Source organism: Pogona vitticeps, chromosome 1 (genome assembly GCF_051106095.1).
Source record: "Pogona vitticeps strain Pit_001003342236 chromosome 1, PviZW2.1, whole genome shotgun sequence".
Classification (NCBI taxonomy): domain Eukaryota; kingdom Metazoa; phylum Chordata; class Lepidosauria; order Squamata; family Agamidae; genus Pogona; species Pogona vitticeps.
The window spans coordinates 262,443,625-262,461,106 of record NC_135783.1 but is presented as its reverse complement, the minus strand read 5'-3'; the positions used below and the strand labels follow the sequence as shown (position 1 = coordinate 262,461,106).

General features: G+C 42.4%; 1 protein-coding gene across 2 annotated transcripts in view; it reads left to right on the top strand.

Annotated features, from left to right (window-relative positions):
- Positions 1–17,482, top strand: part of PDE3B (phosphodiesterase 3B) — a 113,598-nt gene that overhangs the window by 82,341 nt on the left and 13,775 nt on the right. The window contains exons 6-11 of one of the 2 annotated variants that reach the window (XM_072985724.2): positions 1,111–1,315; positions 3,365–3,441; positions 4,524–4,600; positions 6,499–6,633; positions 8,592–8,703; positions 16,907–17,020. In XM_072985724.2, the coding sequence (XP_072841825.2) occupies positions 1,111–1,315; positions 3,365–3,441; positions 4,524–4,600; positions 6,499–6,633; positions 8,592–8,703; positions 16,907–17,020 (720 nt within the window). Of the gene's footprint in view, positions 1–1,110; positions 1,316–3,364; positions 3,442–4,475; positions 4,601–6,498; positions 6,634–8,591; positions 8,704–16,906; positions 17,021–17,482 lie in introns of both variants that reach the window. The other variant, XM_020801420.3, reaches the window with a different exon arrangement.

Sequence of the window (17,482 nt, the reverse complement as noted above, 5' to 3'; positions counted from 1 at the left end):
TTTGGAGCAAAAATTAATATAAGACCCTGTCTTATTTTCGAGGAAACACGGTAGCTTTTTAAAAGTGCTTAGTGAGCCCTAGATGGTTTGGGACCTCAATATTTGGCAGAACGTCTTCTCCCACCCAGATCTACCCGAATCACCCGCCATAGCCAGCGGGGACGGGTGAGGGACCTGACGCCGAGAGAGGCTCGGAAGGAAAAAACTAGAAACCGGGCCTTCTCGGCGGTGGCCCCTCGGGTGTGGAACGCCCTCCCAACAGAAATTCGGCTGGCACCCTCACTGGGTGTTTTTAAAAGACAATTAAAAACTTGGCTATTTAGGCAGGCCTTCCCTCCAGTCAGCTAAGTCTTTGTATTTCTTCTTTCTTATCCTACCCCATCTTGGTAATCCTTTTCTTAAATTAAGTGTCTTAATTAATATAGTAATTGTATTTTTAATGATTATATATATATTATATTGATTTATTTTATGTTGTAAGCCACCCAGAGTAGACATGGTCTAGAGGGGCGGGGTATAAATTTAATAAATAAATAAATAGTGAGGGGGCCAGGCATATGCACAAATTATACAGTGGTGCCTCGCTTAACGACGATAATCCGTTCCAGGAAAATCGCTGTTAAGTGAAAACAGCATAAAGCGAAATTAAAAAGCCCATTGAAATGCATTGAAAACCGTTCAATGCATTCCAGTGGGCTAAAAACTCACAGTCCAGCGAAGATCCTCCATTTGGCGGCCATTTTCGGTGCCTGTATAGTGTGGAATCCGTCCCTAAGCACAGCGGGGAGCCATTTTAATCACCCGGTGGCCATTTTGAAAACCCAACGATCAGCTGTTTTTGATCGTCGTAAAGCGAAAATCAGTTCCCGAAGCAGAGAACCGATCATCGCTAAGCGAAATTCCCCCATTTAGACCATCATTTTGCAATCGCAATTGCGATCCCAAAAATATTGTTGTAAAGCAGATTCGTCGTAATACGGGACAATTGTTAAGCAGGGCATGACTGTATTTTGAGATATGTTCATGTATTTCTGATGTCAGATTGCATAGTTTTAATTCTGTTTCTAATACAGTATTTCTCTGACTCCTCATGCTTTTCCCTTATCTTAGGAACTTCTCAGAATCTAATTCCTCTGGCTTCACCTAGTAATGGATTTGTCTACAGTGGATATCACCGATCACCAGTAGAATTTCCTGATACAGCCGATTTCCTTACTAAGCCAAGTATTAATATGCATAAATCTCTGGGATCTGCATTTATTTCTTCAGATTTCCAGCCACAATTTAGAACATCTTCCCCTTATATATGTAGTAGGTAATGTTCTTTCTGTTTATGCATGCACCAACACTTAATAATCTGTTTTCTTCTTCTAAAAATTGGTGAGCCTTATGGAGAGGTCCATCTTATGGAACACACTTTAGGACCCTTTGGAGGCTCACCCTGCCCCCCCAGGGTCAGAGGGGGCGAAATCGCCACCTTCTGGGACTCTTCTGAAGCTTCCCAAGCCCCAAAAGAGTCCCAGAAGGTGGCGATTTCGCCCCCTCTGGTCCAGCAGGGGGGCAGGGTGAGTCTCTAAAGGGTCCTGGAACACACCCTAGGACCCTTTAGAGACTCACCCTGCCCCCCCAGGTGTCAGAGGGGGTGAAATCGCCACCTTCAGGGACTCTTGACGCTTGGGAAGCTTCAGAAGAGTCACAGAAGCTGGCGATTTCCCCCCCTGGCCCAGCAGGGGGGGGGGCAGGGTGAGTCTCTAAAATGTCCTGGAACACATCCTAGGAGCCTTTGGAGGCTTACCCTGCCCCCCCGGGTCAGAGGGGGCAAAATCGCCACCTTCTGGGACTCTTCTGAAGCTTCCCAAGCTTCAAAAGAGTCCCAGAAGGTGGAGATTTCGCCTGTGTTGGCCCCGTGCGGGGGTGGGGGGAGTGTAGCAAGGGTCCTGGAAGGCTCACTCAGACCCTTGCGATGCTCCCCCCACCCCACCCCAACGGGGCCAGGGGGGTGAAATCGCCACCTTCAGGGACTCTTCTGAAGCTTCCCAAACCTCAAAAGAGTCCCAGAAGCTGGCAATTTTGCCCGCGCTGGCCCCGTGCGGGGGTGGGGGAATGTAGCAAGGGTCCTAGAAGGCTCACTTGGACCCTTGTGACACTCCCCCACCCACCCCCACGGGGCCAGGGGGGCGAAATTGCCAGCTTCTTGAAGTCTTTTGAGGCTTGGGAAGCTTCAGAAGACTCCCAGAAGCTGGCGATTTCACCAGCACTGGCCCCGTGCGGGGGTGGGGGGAGTGTCACAAGGGTCCTGGAAGGCTCACTCGGACCCTTGCAACACTCCCCCCACCCCGCCATGGGGCCAGGGGGGTTGAAATCACCAGCTTCTGGAAGTGTTCTGAAGCTTCCCAAGCCTCAAAAGACTCCCAGAACCTGGCAATTTCACCAGCACTGGCCCCGTGCGGGGGTGGGGGGAGCATCGCAAGGGTCTGAGTGAGCCTTTCCGGACCCTTGCGATGCTCCCCCCACCTGGAAGCTGGCGATTTTGTCCGTGCTGGCCCCGTGAGTGGTGGGGTGAGCGTCGCAAGGGTCCTGGAAGGCTCACCTGGACCCTTGCGACGCTCTCCCCTATGGGGCCAGCGGGGACGAAATTGCTGCCTTCGCTCCTTAAGACGCATAGACTTCCATCCCACATTTTGGCGGAGAAAAAGTGTGTTTTATGGAGCAAAAAATACTGTATTTTTTTTTCCTATAGATCCCCCTCCCTCCTTTAAACATCCTGGCATGTTGGGACAAGCTATCCCCACCATACCTCTAAATCTCTAATCAAAAAGAAAATCACAATTCTGAGTATGAATGTGCATAGGACACTTCTAAGTTCATGTTGATTCTTATTTCTATGATATTTCTAGGAAGCACTATTGTTTTAATCATAAACCATCCTATTCCCAATACAGACTAGAGTTTTAGTTAACTCTGCTAAGTTGTCGTTTCAAATTAGCACCATATCAAATTAGCACCATATCAATTTTTTTAAAAAAGGGAAGAAATTCCAGTAATAAATGGAAGACAGAAAAGGAGAAAAGATGAAGAAAAGGGGTGGGGAAGAGGGTGATGTTAATAGGATGGTAGACTGTGCTGCAGGTGGGAATTAAATGATTTTTGGTGAAGTGTGGACTCTTGCAACACACCTCCTTGGGAGAATTAAACATTTCCATATGAATGATGACAACAATTTCAGTATAAGAAACTGCCAAGGATGTGATACTGTATAGAAAACTCTGAACCAAGCCTGTTTCTGTACTGCACAAGTTGGTATTAGGAAACTGAGTGGAAAAAAAATGAGAAATGACTTTTTTTCTCTTTTATTTTCTGTAAGTTGTGGACAACAGATATTGAAGTCAGTTTCAGCCTCTCTATCTGAATCTATAGCAGAATATCAGACCTGCAAATCAGGTGGGATTATGTTTCACAGGTATTCATTGTTTCACTTACTACTAAGCCTTTGAGGTAGTAAATTATGCAGCCAAGCAAAAATAATGTAGTTCTACTGTAATTACTAAATGTTCTTTTCAACTGAAGTGAGTCAGATCTAGAGTTGTTCAGAACAGGTAATTAAATAATCTGACGGTCATACAGTTGGAAGAGGGAGGTGATTTTTCTCTACTTCTCCTGCCCTAGCGTGCTTTAATTTTTCAAAAAGCTGCTCTGGAATTTTATAGGATCCTTGAGAACCACATAGGAAGGGGTGCTGTGGGCTGCCAAAAGTAGAATGTAATGGTGAAAATAGCTGGCTTATCCCATAACTTCAATGGGGAGACTTCCTTAGGTTCTACTTATTTTTGCTAATGGGAAGAAAGAGCCTTCCCAAATCACAGATGTACTGTATATGTTAAAAAAATGTAATCTGTTTCCCCACAGCTTTTAGAATAAAAGACAAAATGCCAAACTCTTTCTAATTTGTCATTCTCTTTCTTGACCTATGAAGATAGAACAGCTATTGGAAAGGTTACCTTAAAAATAACTTTTAATGATAAAAGAACATTTTCTTTTTTGATAGTAATTCATTTGAGGGTTGTAACCTCCTTAGAAAAAGGTTCACTAAAATGAATATGTAGGAAAGGCTGCTTCCTAGACCAATTCCTCTAGAGTTACTTCTCTAGAGGGGAAGCAATTGATGAAAGTGAATCAGTCCAAGCAGGAAAGTAGAAAGTCACTTTTTCTTTTTGGTATGGAAGAATAGTATATTGTATGAGTTTACTCAGGATTACTCTTTTGCTGTTTCTCTGAATTGAAGCTAATCTGATAGATATTCAGAGTTCTTTAAATATGGCAAGCTATTAATCTAAATAAATAACTGCACTTAAGCCTTGCAATATTCTAATGTGTATTGTAATGCCATATAACAGAATGCAGGTTGCCAGTCTTCTCTTCTTTTTGGTTAGGATCATATTTGAATAAAGTGCTAGCATTGTTTACATTTATTTAAGGTGAAGATGGAAACAATGATGTTTCAAAAAATTCCACCTACTTTACAGAGAAACAGCGTGATGAAACAGGCAAAAGAGATAATCTCAGTAATCAGATGGATCAGACTGAGAATGATCAACCAAATGTAAGCATTTTATTGCAGTACATAATGAGTGTAGTTCTGTGTTTTTGTAAGTGGTTTAATATTGTATTGTAAAGAATACCTAGTAGCTGTATTTATTTGGCTTTGCTACAATAGAGTGTTGTTTGATGATTCACCATGGCATTCTTAAACAGCTCTAGAAGTAAGTTTTCAGAATACAAAAATCAGTAAAAGATGGAGGATTCAAAACAGAATGCAACCGTTGTTGTGATAGAAAATTAACAGGAACCTCTTTGCCTGTACTGTACTTTAGTTGTAAAACACTGACCAATCTGAACATCCTTGGGGATTTTTTTTTCATTTTCCTTTGAAATTGTTCTTACCAATCCAAATTGAAAGTCACAGTAATGGGTAGTGCTGCAGTACCATTACAATAGAACTTCCTTTTTGTCCTTTCCTGTGGAGCTGCTCAGATAAACAACTCCTGGGGGGGCGGGGTTTCCCAACTCTGTTGAGCAGTTCTGGGGGATATATTAGTAGAGGTCCAGTGTTAGATCCTATCTCTGACCCATCTTGACACATTCAACTGACATATATCTTATTTCTCATATTCAGCTGTTGAACTTGACATGTAGAATAAATACTGTCCTTCAAGAGTTTTGATACTTCTGCAGTTTGATGTTATGAGATTGCCATCCTCATATAGATTTCTTTTTACATCCTGTATACATAAGATAAATTACAGGCATGACTTTTTAAGATCAATAGTACAGTATATGATTCATGTTGTGCTTAGCTGCATGCAGTTGTTAGTATGGGTTCAGAAAGACATGTACTGGACATATTGGATATAATTAATGCACGTTACTTTGTTGCATTTGCATGCTATTGTGCATGCTTGCTGGTTGGGATATAATAAAGATCTTCAAATAAAATACAGAATGATGTGTTACAAAAGCTGAATCATGTGCTGAGACGTCCGTATCTATTGCTATTCATAATACCCAATTTACTTGTGTAGGCAAAGATTACTGTGGATGCTCATGTCTCATTTGGCACTGATTTCTGGAGTTTTCTACATAGAGTGAGGGTAAAGAAAAAGAATAGATGTTACCTGCCAAATAGTGATCAAGAGTTATTACACTAATGCTCTTCCCCAAGGATTCTGGAGGTTCATTTGGCAGCTAGAACCTCATTTTGAGTTTCTGAGACAGGCTAAGGACTATCTTAGGGCTCCTGCAGGGAGAGAAAGACATAACAGTTTGTGCATCTAGATGATAAATCAGTGCCAAATATGCACAAAGCTAATCCAAGTTCACTTTCATGATGTGAGAAAATGTGGGTTTTGTAAAAAGCCTGGGCAGTTGTCACGTGCTTTTTACAATGATTATATGTGTACAATAAGAATTACAGTGGGGTCTCGACTTATGAACTTAATCTGTATTGGAAGGCAGTTCTCAGGTCGAAAAGTTCGTAAGTCGAATCTTCATTTCCCATAGGAATGCATTGAAAATCATTTAATCCGTATCTGCTCTTTTCGTCCATAGAAACCAATGGGAAGCTGCTATTCCGCCTTCTGCCACTAGAGGAGGATATTTTTTCTTTTTTCCTTTTAACCTAAGATGACTTAGCTTTAAAAAAAAGGGAAAAAAAGAGTTCGTAACTCGAATCTAAGTTCGCAAGTCGAGTCCATATATTCCTATGAGAGCGGTTCGTAAGTCGAAACGTTCGTATGTCGAGCCGTTCGCAAGTCGAGACCCCACTGTACTGCCCTATTATTCTGTGTAGCTGAGAGATCCTTCTGTTTAGCCATATCTGACTCTACACAAAAACTATTACATTATCAAACCACTTGCACTCTATTTTAATATAAATCCCTTTGCTAAATGCACAGAACAAATTTACCTCATTATCATTTTCCAATACTTATTCTTGTTTAGATAGAAGATCCTTCATTAGAATTGATGCTAATAGAAGACCATGATTCATTAATGGAGAAAATGAACAACTGGAATTTCCAAATATTTGACCTTGTTCAAAAAATGGGAGATAAATCTAGAAGAATTCTTAGTCAGGTTTGTTGCTCCTGTGGATATGTCATATTCTGCATCTTATTGCACTTTATAGTATATAATCATATACAAGAAATATGCTTAAAATAAATATGTACATAGATAATAGACAGCATCCTGTGGAAGAAATGCAGAGCAGGCTGTTTGTTGCACAACCAGTTACGTACTGACTAAAGTATAGGGTGCACAATCACTTACATTTAAAACAGCCTAACAGAAGGGAAAATGCAATTGCCATTCTATGTATGTTGTTTCTTCCAGCAGGATTTTGACCAGTATATATAACAGTGCTTGCTGGAATTAAGATCCATTTGAGGCAATAAACATAGCTATCAGCCTCTTGTGCTTTTCATTTCCTTTTAGTTTGTTTTTGTTGTAAATGAATGAGACAAGAAAATGTCTCATTCCAAAAAGCTGTGAACATGTATATCAGGTTTTCCTTAGCTTGGAGGTAGCAAGTTAAAACAGTATCCCATATCATTTTTTTTAAAAAAAATCTTAGTGCCTTTCATTAAATATGAAATCTCCTGAGCCATGCCATACACATAAGAACTGATAAGCAGCACAGATATGCTATTCCAAATTCAATGTGCGTAAATATTGAAGTTTATATTGTGGGAAATCTTAAGTAAAAAGAAGGTTTGGAATCCTGTAAGAAAGATGAGCACAAATTTTCCTCCAATAATGAAATTTCTGCCATTTTTTCTAACTCCAGTTACTAGTAGAATTACTAGTAGAAATTAGTAGAAACCACTCTTTAGTAACACTGCATCACATTTCTATATAACAGCTTAAAGCTGCGTGGAAAGCCAAATACAGCTAGTCTTACAAGCTGTACAATATTGTACATATGACTATGTGCAAATAAAATGGAATAGATATTACTCCAGCTGATCATAAGAATTTATAGGGTAGTTTTTCCCCATTATTGTATGAACATAGTCATTTTAATGATTTTTTTAAAGGAACCAGTAGGGATTTGAAAACAAGGGTTTAAACTTTAAACCTTGGTTAAGTAAGAATCTCAGCAACCAATGTAATACATACCATGCTGGAATAGAAATTGAGAAATTGCACTAGAGAGGTGAGGAAGGAATATATGTTCCTAAGGATAGCTCTCAGTTTGCAAATCATTATTTGTAAGATAACCAGCAATTAATATGGATTACTCTGTTTAAAGAACTAATGAACATTTTGGCTGAACTCCTTTGTGCAACTACATCCACTCAGGGCTAATGATGTCTTAAGTAGGAGCAGTTTTTCAGAAATTTACCATTTCCTACTTCTTCCTTGAGGCATTTGTGTATTCCCTTTCCTCATCAGAAGCTGTGGGATAGAAGGAAGTCCTTAATTATTAAAAAAATGGCTGCCAATGTTGAACCCTGCAGCAGCAATTTTTGGTAATTAAAGACTTTCACCTCCCATCTTGGGGCTCCCACAGCTTCCGAATAAGAAAGGGATTAGATGAAAGGCATTGGAGCCATGGGACAGAAATAGAAAATATTTAATTTCTGAAAAAAGTTATCCTGCTGATGACACCATTGGTCTTATGAAGGCATAGTTGTGTGAACAGACGTCCAGCTATCATTTCATCTCCTGTCCACTGCTGGAGACAGGTGCCATTGAGAGTATATTTGAATCTTGCAGTTTATGTAAATTGACCTTTGGTGTGCCTGTTTTCAACATACAGATTGAATAAGGAAGGTTTAGCTGCACAGTCCCTTTCCCCACATCAGCCTTCTGCACTATATCACATATTACTCCAGATTCTCAGGAACAGGTTTCAAAGGACAGGAGGGATTGCTGTGAGAAGGGGGTTGATAAGAAAACTGGAGCTAACAGACTTCCAGACATGCTTCCAGCCTATATATTTCAGAATGTACAAGTTGAAAAAAAAAACAAATGTAAGTTATTGTGCTTTAATATTCTGGAAAATGAGAATAGTTATATTATATGTGCAGGTTGCATTCACATTGTTTCAAGACACTGGTTTATTTGAAATTTTCCAAATTCCAACTCAGCAATTCATGAATTACTTTCGAGCACTAGAAAATGGTTACAGAGACATTCCTTGTAAGTAATACCTAACAACATAAGGCTTGTTTGTTTTTCTGACTCATGCTATGTGATTTTTTTCTTTGCGCTATATTATATCTGCAGAGAACTACTGCTACATTTTAGTGTATTGATACTGATATTTCCTAAGCTAATATTTTTTCATATGCTAATGGAATATGAGCAATAAGTAAATGTTAAATAAACACTTCTATTAACATGGATTTTGGATAAAATGATGTTTGTAGAAACCATTGATTGCTGGCAAATTAATTACAAATAGGTATTGAGAAGCTCAGTACAACTACAGTGGTGCCTCGCATAGCGAGGTTAATCCGTTCCGGATTAACCTTCGCCATGCTGAAGCATCGTTGAACGGGGCAGGGAATTCCATTGGAACGCATTAAACATGGTTTAATGCGTTCCAAATGGGCCGAATACTCACCGTTCAGCGATGCTTCTTAATGGCCGGCAGCCATTTTCGCGCCCTCCCCTCACTTAACGAGGGCACGAAAACGCTGCGCGTGGCCATTTTGGGCCATTTCCAGGCTTCCGGCAGCCATTTTGTCCGCCTAACAGCTGATCGTCGGGGCTTCGTTTTGCGAAGATCGGTAAGCGAAACGCTTACCGATCTTCGCAAAGCGAATTTTGCCCTATCTAAAAAACGTTGAGCGATCGCATTAGTGATCCCAAAAAAGGGATCGCTATGCGACTTCGTCGTTGTACGGTGCGCTTGTTAAGCGAGGCACCACTGTATAAAGTTTTAAAGTTAAAGGTTCTAAGAATATGCTTCTGCAGAGAGCATTTAAATCCTTCTTGCCTTTGAGAATGTTGTATATAGCAGACTGAAACAGTTTAATCAAGAGCCCTTTGTCTAATCAGCAAACTGTACTTGTGCTGACGAGGGAATGCAGCAGCAGGGAATTTCAAAGAAACCTAGCATCCTCACCCATCTATAATTTCAAGGGTTCTTACATTTCTTAACTCTTGCTTTAGATTAATTTTAATCATGCAACATGACCTATATCTCCTTCCCCCTATTTATTATTTCACTTAAGTCTTATTTGATTATGTCTGCCTTGCAACACTACTGTAGCATTTTTGAAACATTTGTGTGATACAGAATTCATGAAATCACATTTTACAGCAAGTAGTATTGCTCATTCTCAACATATTCTGGAACACTTTGCCTTGTGGACTAGTCAGTTGGATTGTATGACATTTGGAATGGAAAAGGCATTTAATTCAAAAGCTGACTTGTTCTTCTTCTCTTTCAGGATTAGATTGAGCCAATATTAGTTCTTTTACTTTAGTTGATGGCACATAGTATGAGGGAAGCAGAAAACAGAACTTAATGAAGAGTTTGGGGTAGAGAACAGATTACTTTTTAAGGTTCATTGCAGAATGTGCTGGGTTCCATTTCTGAATTGGTGTTCTGTTCTCTTTGATGAAAAATGAGACAGTAATGGTGTGGGAAAACCATTGTATCATAGCATTTGTGAAGACATGCTTTCTTTACGAGTTAAAAGTACACCCCTGTCTTTGCCCATTTTTTCCAATTATAGCCTCTCCTTTCAGTTCTTAATAGCTGACCCCACCTTGACCCACCACATTTTGTACTTGATTCTTCACTCCTGTCTTCCAGTCTTTCAGATGCATGATATTTCCTTCCAGTCAGGTTTCTGGGTTAGTTCTTCCTACATTTTAGCTCTCTGCATAATTTTCTCTGCTGAAGTTATTGTTCACTTTCCTCACAGAAGGAATACTTTTGTCAACAGTCTACCCGCAAGCCTTCTGTCACGTCAATATCAATGTTCATAAACATCTTATAAAAACAACACAGCCAGTGGCTTAACAGTAGACAGCTTACAGTCAATAGATTACTGATTCTTCAACGTGGTCTCTATGAATCCACACTAGTGGGTTAAGACAGCGCTTGCGCTGGCCTCTCGGAATCTTCTAGAGCTATAGGGAAAAGTAACAAAGTTTCAGTTGCCCTGTATTGCGCAAAGACCACCACAAAGACCTTGATGTTGGGAAAGTGTGGCGGCAAGAGGAGAAGGGAACGACAGAGGATGAGATGGTTGGATAGTGTCATCGAAGCAACCAAGATGAATTTGACACAACTCCGGGAGGCAGTGGAAGATAGGAAGGCCTGGCGTGCTCTGGTCCATGGGGTCACAAAGAGTCGGACACAACTAAACGACTAGACGATGACGTATTGCGCATGCTCCGCCCGCCAAACCCCAGTTCCATTTTTTTCCGCTGGCGGAGTTGGAACCTTTCGGTTAGAGCAGCTTTAAAAATTGATTTCTTCCTCGTGTATTTGACCTGGACTTGGCTTTTCAACTTCCTTATCTCTGTTGCCCTGACTACGGATCGTTTTGACTTCTCTTCTGCCTCTGGCGATAGTGCAAGTACTCTCTTAATTGGATAATTGGAGCCTATTTACCACCTGCTGAGGCGCCACGTGCCTACCAGACTCTTTCTATTTTGTGGTTTCCTGCTTCTATTAGCTTATGCCACCAAAAAGAAAACCATCTCCTAAAACAGGCCCTTTTAGACTTTGCTCATCCTGTTCCGGAAAACTGCCTTTTCAGGACGGACATTCCCTCTGTGTCTTCTGTCTAGGAGAAACACATTTGACTTCTCATTGCAAGCACTGCAAAGAGTTTACCAAAGCCACCCTCAAAGCTCGTCAGCAGCGCCTTAAATATTCTTTGTGGAAGCAAACATTATCTGCTTCACAACCATCGGATATGGAGTCTGTCCCATCTACTTCTTCAGTCCGTTCAGAAGTCACTATAGTTTCCTCACCTCCTCCTGAATCTGCTAAAGAAAACACCAAAGAAAAAGCAAAAAAGAAATCTACAACTAAGAAAATACTTACCACTTCGTCGGCTCCCTCGACATCTTCTGCCCCACAGGCTGCACAGCAACTGAAACAGAAGAAATTGCCGGCTAAACCCAAATCGAAGTCTAAGGAGATCACCTTGGTTGTGCCTCCTATATCAACGTCTCTTCCTTCACCTATATTCGAAGACTCTTCCTGGGACCAGGATTCGGTGTCGGAAATGGGTGCCTCTTTACTGCCTCAACAGGAGGCTTCGAGTGACGTCGAGAGGTCACCAACGGCTAGCCAGCTGGTACAATCAATTGCTGGAATAGCCAATGCCCCTCATAGCCCTGTATTAACCGAGCGGGTGTCTGAATCCCAGTCTTCGGCACCGGGATCTCTCGGCTCCAAGTCTCCATCTCCACCTCAAGGGAGAACTGAGAAGCCTTTGGATGTCCCTTCTCCTCGACATCCATCGTCAGATCGGGATGGAGAGCCTCCATCTAAACGACCTCGACACCATCATAAGCATAGACATGGCTCCGGTGTTGACAGGCAGAAAAAAGCGTTGACATCGAGACTACACTTCCTCTTCTGACTCAGACGACAGTCTCGAGAGAAGGAGGTCCCGCCTTCGACGTCAAAAACAGGATTATTCTTCAGAGTCATCCTCGACATCGAGAGACTGCAGAAGAAGGAAGAAGGCACGATACACTTCTTCCTTGTCTTCACCATCTATCTCACCTCCGAGAAAGCGTTGACACCGAAAATCCCTCGGTGTCGATAGACAGGAACGCTCGACGTCGGAAAGGGAGCTTCCACGTCGACAGGGCATAAGCCTGATAGTCATGCCACAGGGTCTCGACCTGCTCAGCCTACTATTCCCCAGAAAACCACTACTGGAGCAGATAGGGGTCAATACCCTGACATATTTCCTGTCTCTGATGAGGAATATCAGGTTTCTGAGGACTCTTCTGAACAAGATGAAGAGGTGACATATGAAGCTTCCTTGGACACACCTCTCCCAGGGGAGCCTTTAGGATCGGATGCTGTTGACATCCACCCATCCTCCCCATCTGAGGACTTTTCCTCTTACTCTCAGATGGTTTCAAGAATGGCAACCACCTTGAGAATGGAAATTGAAAAATCTCCCACACGTGAAGATGACCTAATCTTCGGAGACATTAACAAAGAAAGGTCTCACCCTGTCAGCCTTTCTTATGTCCCTGAGTTACACTAGATCTTATTATGCAATATTGGGAACACCCTGCCAATTCCACCTCAATATCCAGAAGGACTGAAAACCTTTATCAGATTCATGGTCCTAAAACCTCCTTTCTGCTGAAGCACCCTGCTCCAAATTCCCTAGTAGTGGAATCCAGTTCTTCGAAGATTCCTACAAAGGGTCATGCCACAGCTTCCAACAAAGAGGGTAGGAAATTGGAAGTGTTGGGACGTCGACTATACACCATGACCACTTTTGTCTTAAGGTCAATCAATTATTTGGTAGCCATGGGTGCATACCAGAAGCAACTCTGGGCAAGAGTTCTACCAGCTTTGCAAGTTGCACCAGAGGATATCAGGCAGATATGCCTCAACGCCCATGCTGAAGCCTTAACTGTGTCCAAACATCAACGCTTGGCATCCCGACACATTGCTGATGCCACTGCCAGAAATCTTGCATCTATCATCACCTTACGACGCCATACTTGGCTCAGATCAGCAAATATCATGGAGGATATTAGAACCAGGGTTGAGAACTTACCTTTTGATGCTTCTGGCTTATTCAGTGAAAAAACTGATGAAAATCTGGAGAACCTACATAAGAGTAAAAAGACAGCAAAGTCTTACTCTATCCAGCAACAGCCTCGAACCTCCAAATTCCAATGGCATCCAAAATATTCACAACAATCATATTAGCAGTCTACACCTTACACCTACCGTCCTTTCCGGAATCAAGGTCAGCTAAGGTCTTCCTAGGCCTCTTCTTCTACCTCTACCTTTAAGCCCCAATCGAACAAGCAACAGTCTTACAAGACATCCGGGAGGAAGTCTAAACAATATCTTCACCAGAACCATCTCCAGTATAGACCACACAACCTGTCTATCTCCTCATCTTCACAACTGGCTCAAGATAACACAAGACTCCTGGGTCTTAAGCATTATAAACTCAGGCTACCGGCAGGAGTTTATAGAATTGCCTCCTCTAGGATGGGTCAAGCCTACATCGTTCAATCCCATCCTAGAAGAAGAGATTCTCACCCTTCTTGCAAAACAAGCCATCCAGAAGGTACCAAACAGGGACATACAAAACGGGTTTTACTCCCGGTACTTCACAATAGCCAAGAAGGATGGCGGCTTAAGACCAATTCTGGATCTGAGAGACTTAAATACCTACCTCAAACCATGCCGTTTCAGGATGGTCACCTTAGAAGCTATCATTCACCTGTTGAAGAGAGGAGACTGGTTTGTTGTTGTGGATCTAAAAGATGCGTATTTCCACATCACCATCCATCAAAAGTACAGGAAATACCTGCGTCTAATCTTCATGGACACCATCTACCAATATGTGGCTCTTCCATTCGGCCTCTCAACAGCTCCGAGGACCTTCACCAAATGCCCGGCCCCAGTAGCAGCTTACCTCCGTCTACAAGGGATACAGATTTACCCTTATATCGACGACTGGCTGATCGTGTCCAAATCCAAAGCATGAGCAGTCAAGGACACACAGTATGTTCTGCACACTCTACAGGCGCTAGGCCTGTCAATAAATTACAAAAAGTCCCACTTGGAACCATCTCAAGTGATGGACTACATCAGGGCAAGACTGGATTCAGTCCATGCTCGCATGTTTCTACCTCCAGAGCGCATACAAAAAATAAGAAGGGCAGTTCGGAAATTCAAGCCCCAGGTCAGAGTGACAGCAAAACACACACAACATCTTCTGGGTCTCGTGGCATCAACAACTTGTACCTTATCCCACGCTCGCCTCAAGATGCGCTCCCTTCAGTCGTGGTTGTTCGCTCTATTCAATCCTCTACAGGACAGTCAGCGCAAGCGTCTAACAGTCACACCAGAGCTAGCAGAGCAACTTCAGTGGTGGACAGTCCCACCACATCTTCTTATAGGCTGAACTTTTCGACCTCTGCAGTTGACACGACAGGTCGCAACAGACGCCAGTCCCCTGGGTTGGGGAGCCCACTGCGAGGGACACCAGATTCACGCTCTTTGGTCCCCTCAGGAAGCCTCGCTCCATATCAGTCACCTGGAGCTGATAGCAGTGATGAAGGCACTCAGAGCGTTCCTCCCATTGGTGAAGGGCAGAGCGGTACAGGTCATCACAGACAACACTATGACCATGTTCTATATAAACAAGCAGGGAGGAACACGGTAGAAGTCCCTTCTACTTCTGGCAGTTCACCTATGGGAGTGGTGCTACCATCAACACATCTTCCCTGTGGCCATCCATGTATCCACGACAAACAACCAGCTGGCAGACAAGTTGAGCCGCCACTCGTTTCAATCTCATGAGTGGGAACTCAATCAGGAGGTGTTTCTCAGTCTGTGCCACAAGTGGGGACATCCATCCACAGACATGTTTGCCACACAGACCAACAAGAAATGCGACAAATATGCTTTTCACGCGGGAAAGGGCAAAGGGTCACTAGGGCATGCCTTTATGATTCCATGGAACAGAGGGCTCCTCTATCTCTTTCCACCGATACCCATCGTTCAAAGAGCCCTGATCAGGGCACTCCAGATGGAAGCAGAAGCAATCTTCATTGCTCCTTGGTGGCCACGACAATCATGGTTCTCCATGCTCCTGCAATCAGCAGTGGACAAGATAAGGTTACCTCTTCTTCCACATCTGATCACTCAGGACGCGGGGAACATCCTTCATCTGGACCTGGAATCCCTCCACTTGACAGCGTGGAGGATTTCCCATCAATAATGGAGGTTATTGAGAAAGCAAGGAAGCCAGCTACCAAGCTACTTTATAAATACAAGTGGCAAAACTTTCTCAAATTTACTAAAGAGTATAAGTTACAATCTTCACCTGTGGCCTTGTCCATGCTCCTGCTCTATCTTAGGCATCTTTTTGACCTGGGACTTTCCAAGTCTATCCTAAAAGTTTACACCTCAGCCATTGTTGCCTTTCAGCCCCATGGCTCTGAATCATCCAGGTGGTTTTCACATCCCAAACTAAAAGCTTTCTTCAAGGGTCTGTCCAACATGAGACCTCCTCTAAAGAAGCCTGCACCGCAATGGTCACTGCAATTGGTACTTCATTGCCTCACTTGTCATCCTTTTGAACCCATGGCTTCCTGTGACCTTCGGTTACTCTCTCTCAAGACTTTATTCTTGGTGGCCGTCACTTTTGCTCATAGAGCTAGTGAATTGGCAGCACTTCGTGCGAACTCACCATACCTTCAGTTCTTCAAGGACAAAGTGGTTCTTACCCTGATGTTTCTTTTCTCCCTAAAGTGGTTTCCGAGTTCCACGTTAACCAGCCTTTAATAGTACCAACTTTGTTTCCTGATCCAGTTACCGATGTTGAGCACATGCTCCACTCCTTAGATGTTCGAAGAGCATTGGCTTATTATGTTACTAGAACTAAAGACTTTAGGAAAGTTCCAAAGTTGTTCCTCTATTTTTATGGTCAGCGTAAAGGTTCTGCTGGCTCTTCTTCTACTCTGTCCAGATGGTTGGTCTCCACCATTTCTCTGGCCTACAAATTGCAGAACAAGCCTCTCCCTGAAGGCCTTCAAGCTCATTCCACCAGAGCTGTTGCCACTTCCACAGCCCTGCTGCGAGGAGTTGACATCCAGGACATTTGCAGAGCAGCAACCTGGTCCAGTGTGTCTACCTTTGTTACACATTACAGACTGGACCTTCGGGCCAAGAATGAGACCAAGTTTGGGAGAGCAGTCCTTACTTCAATTCTGCAGTGACGGCCCTCCTTCCGGTAAGTGAGCTTGCTAGTCACCCACTAGTGTGGATTCATAGAGACCATGTTGAAGAAGGACAGGTTACTTACCTGTAAACATGGTTCTTCAATTGGATCTCTATGAATACACACATCCCGCCCAACCTCCCCACTGTCCGTCACTGTATGGTGGAGTACAACTCCGACTATGTGGCGGGCGGATGGAACTGGGTTTGGCAGGCGGAGCTTGCGCAATACAGGGCAACTCAAACTTTGTTACTTTTCCCTATAGCTCCAGAAGATTCCGAGAGGCCAGCGCAAGCGCTGTCTTAACCCACTAGTGTGTATTCATAGAGATCCACTTGAAGAACCATGTTTACAGGTAAGTAACCTGTCCTTTTGTTTAAAATGTATATTATGGTCATATTTAATCATTTAATTTAAAAAACTGATTTTAGATCACAATCGAATACATGCAACAGATGTTCTTCATGCTGTGTGGTATCTTACAACAAGACCAATTCCTGGATTTCAGCAAATACACAGTGATTCTGTGACAGAAATTGACATAGGTATGTGATTTTAGTTCTTTTTTTTTCCATAAAGAAGTTTTACCTAATCAGATAAGATGGATATATTTCAAGTAGTTTTAAAAATTTATCCTGGAGTTTCTTTTTTTTACTTGAAGCTTTCATGGTTGAAAGATAAAAGTAACAGCCGATGTCATGTACAAGCAGTTTGTGTCTGATTTTAGGATAATTGATTGAATAATTGCTGACATGCTTTGCTTCCTAGCCAACAAAACTGTTTCACTTAGATCTCTTCTCCTAAATGAGGTCTATATCTTCCTGCAGCAGTCAGCATGTTTCTAGCAACTAAATACATTACACTAATAATTCTTTATTTAATTAGGAAATGAAACATCTCAGACTAAAAATACCTAAAGTTAAACTATTTAACGTAATTAGAGTTTTTCTTAATTATTTCACTGCAGAAATAAAATAGTCCTGAGAATTAAATATCTTATTTTAATT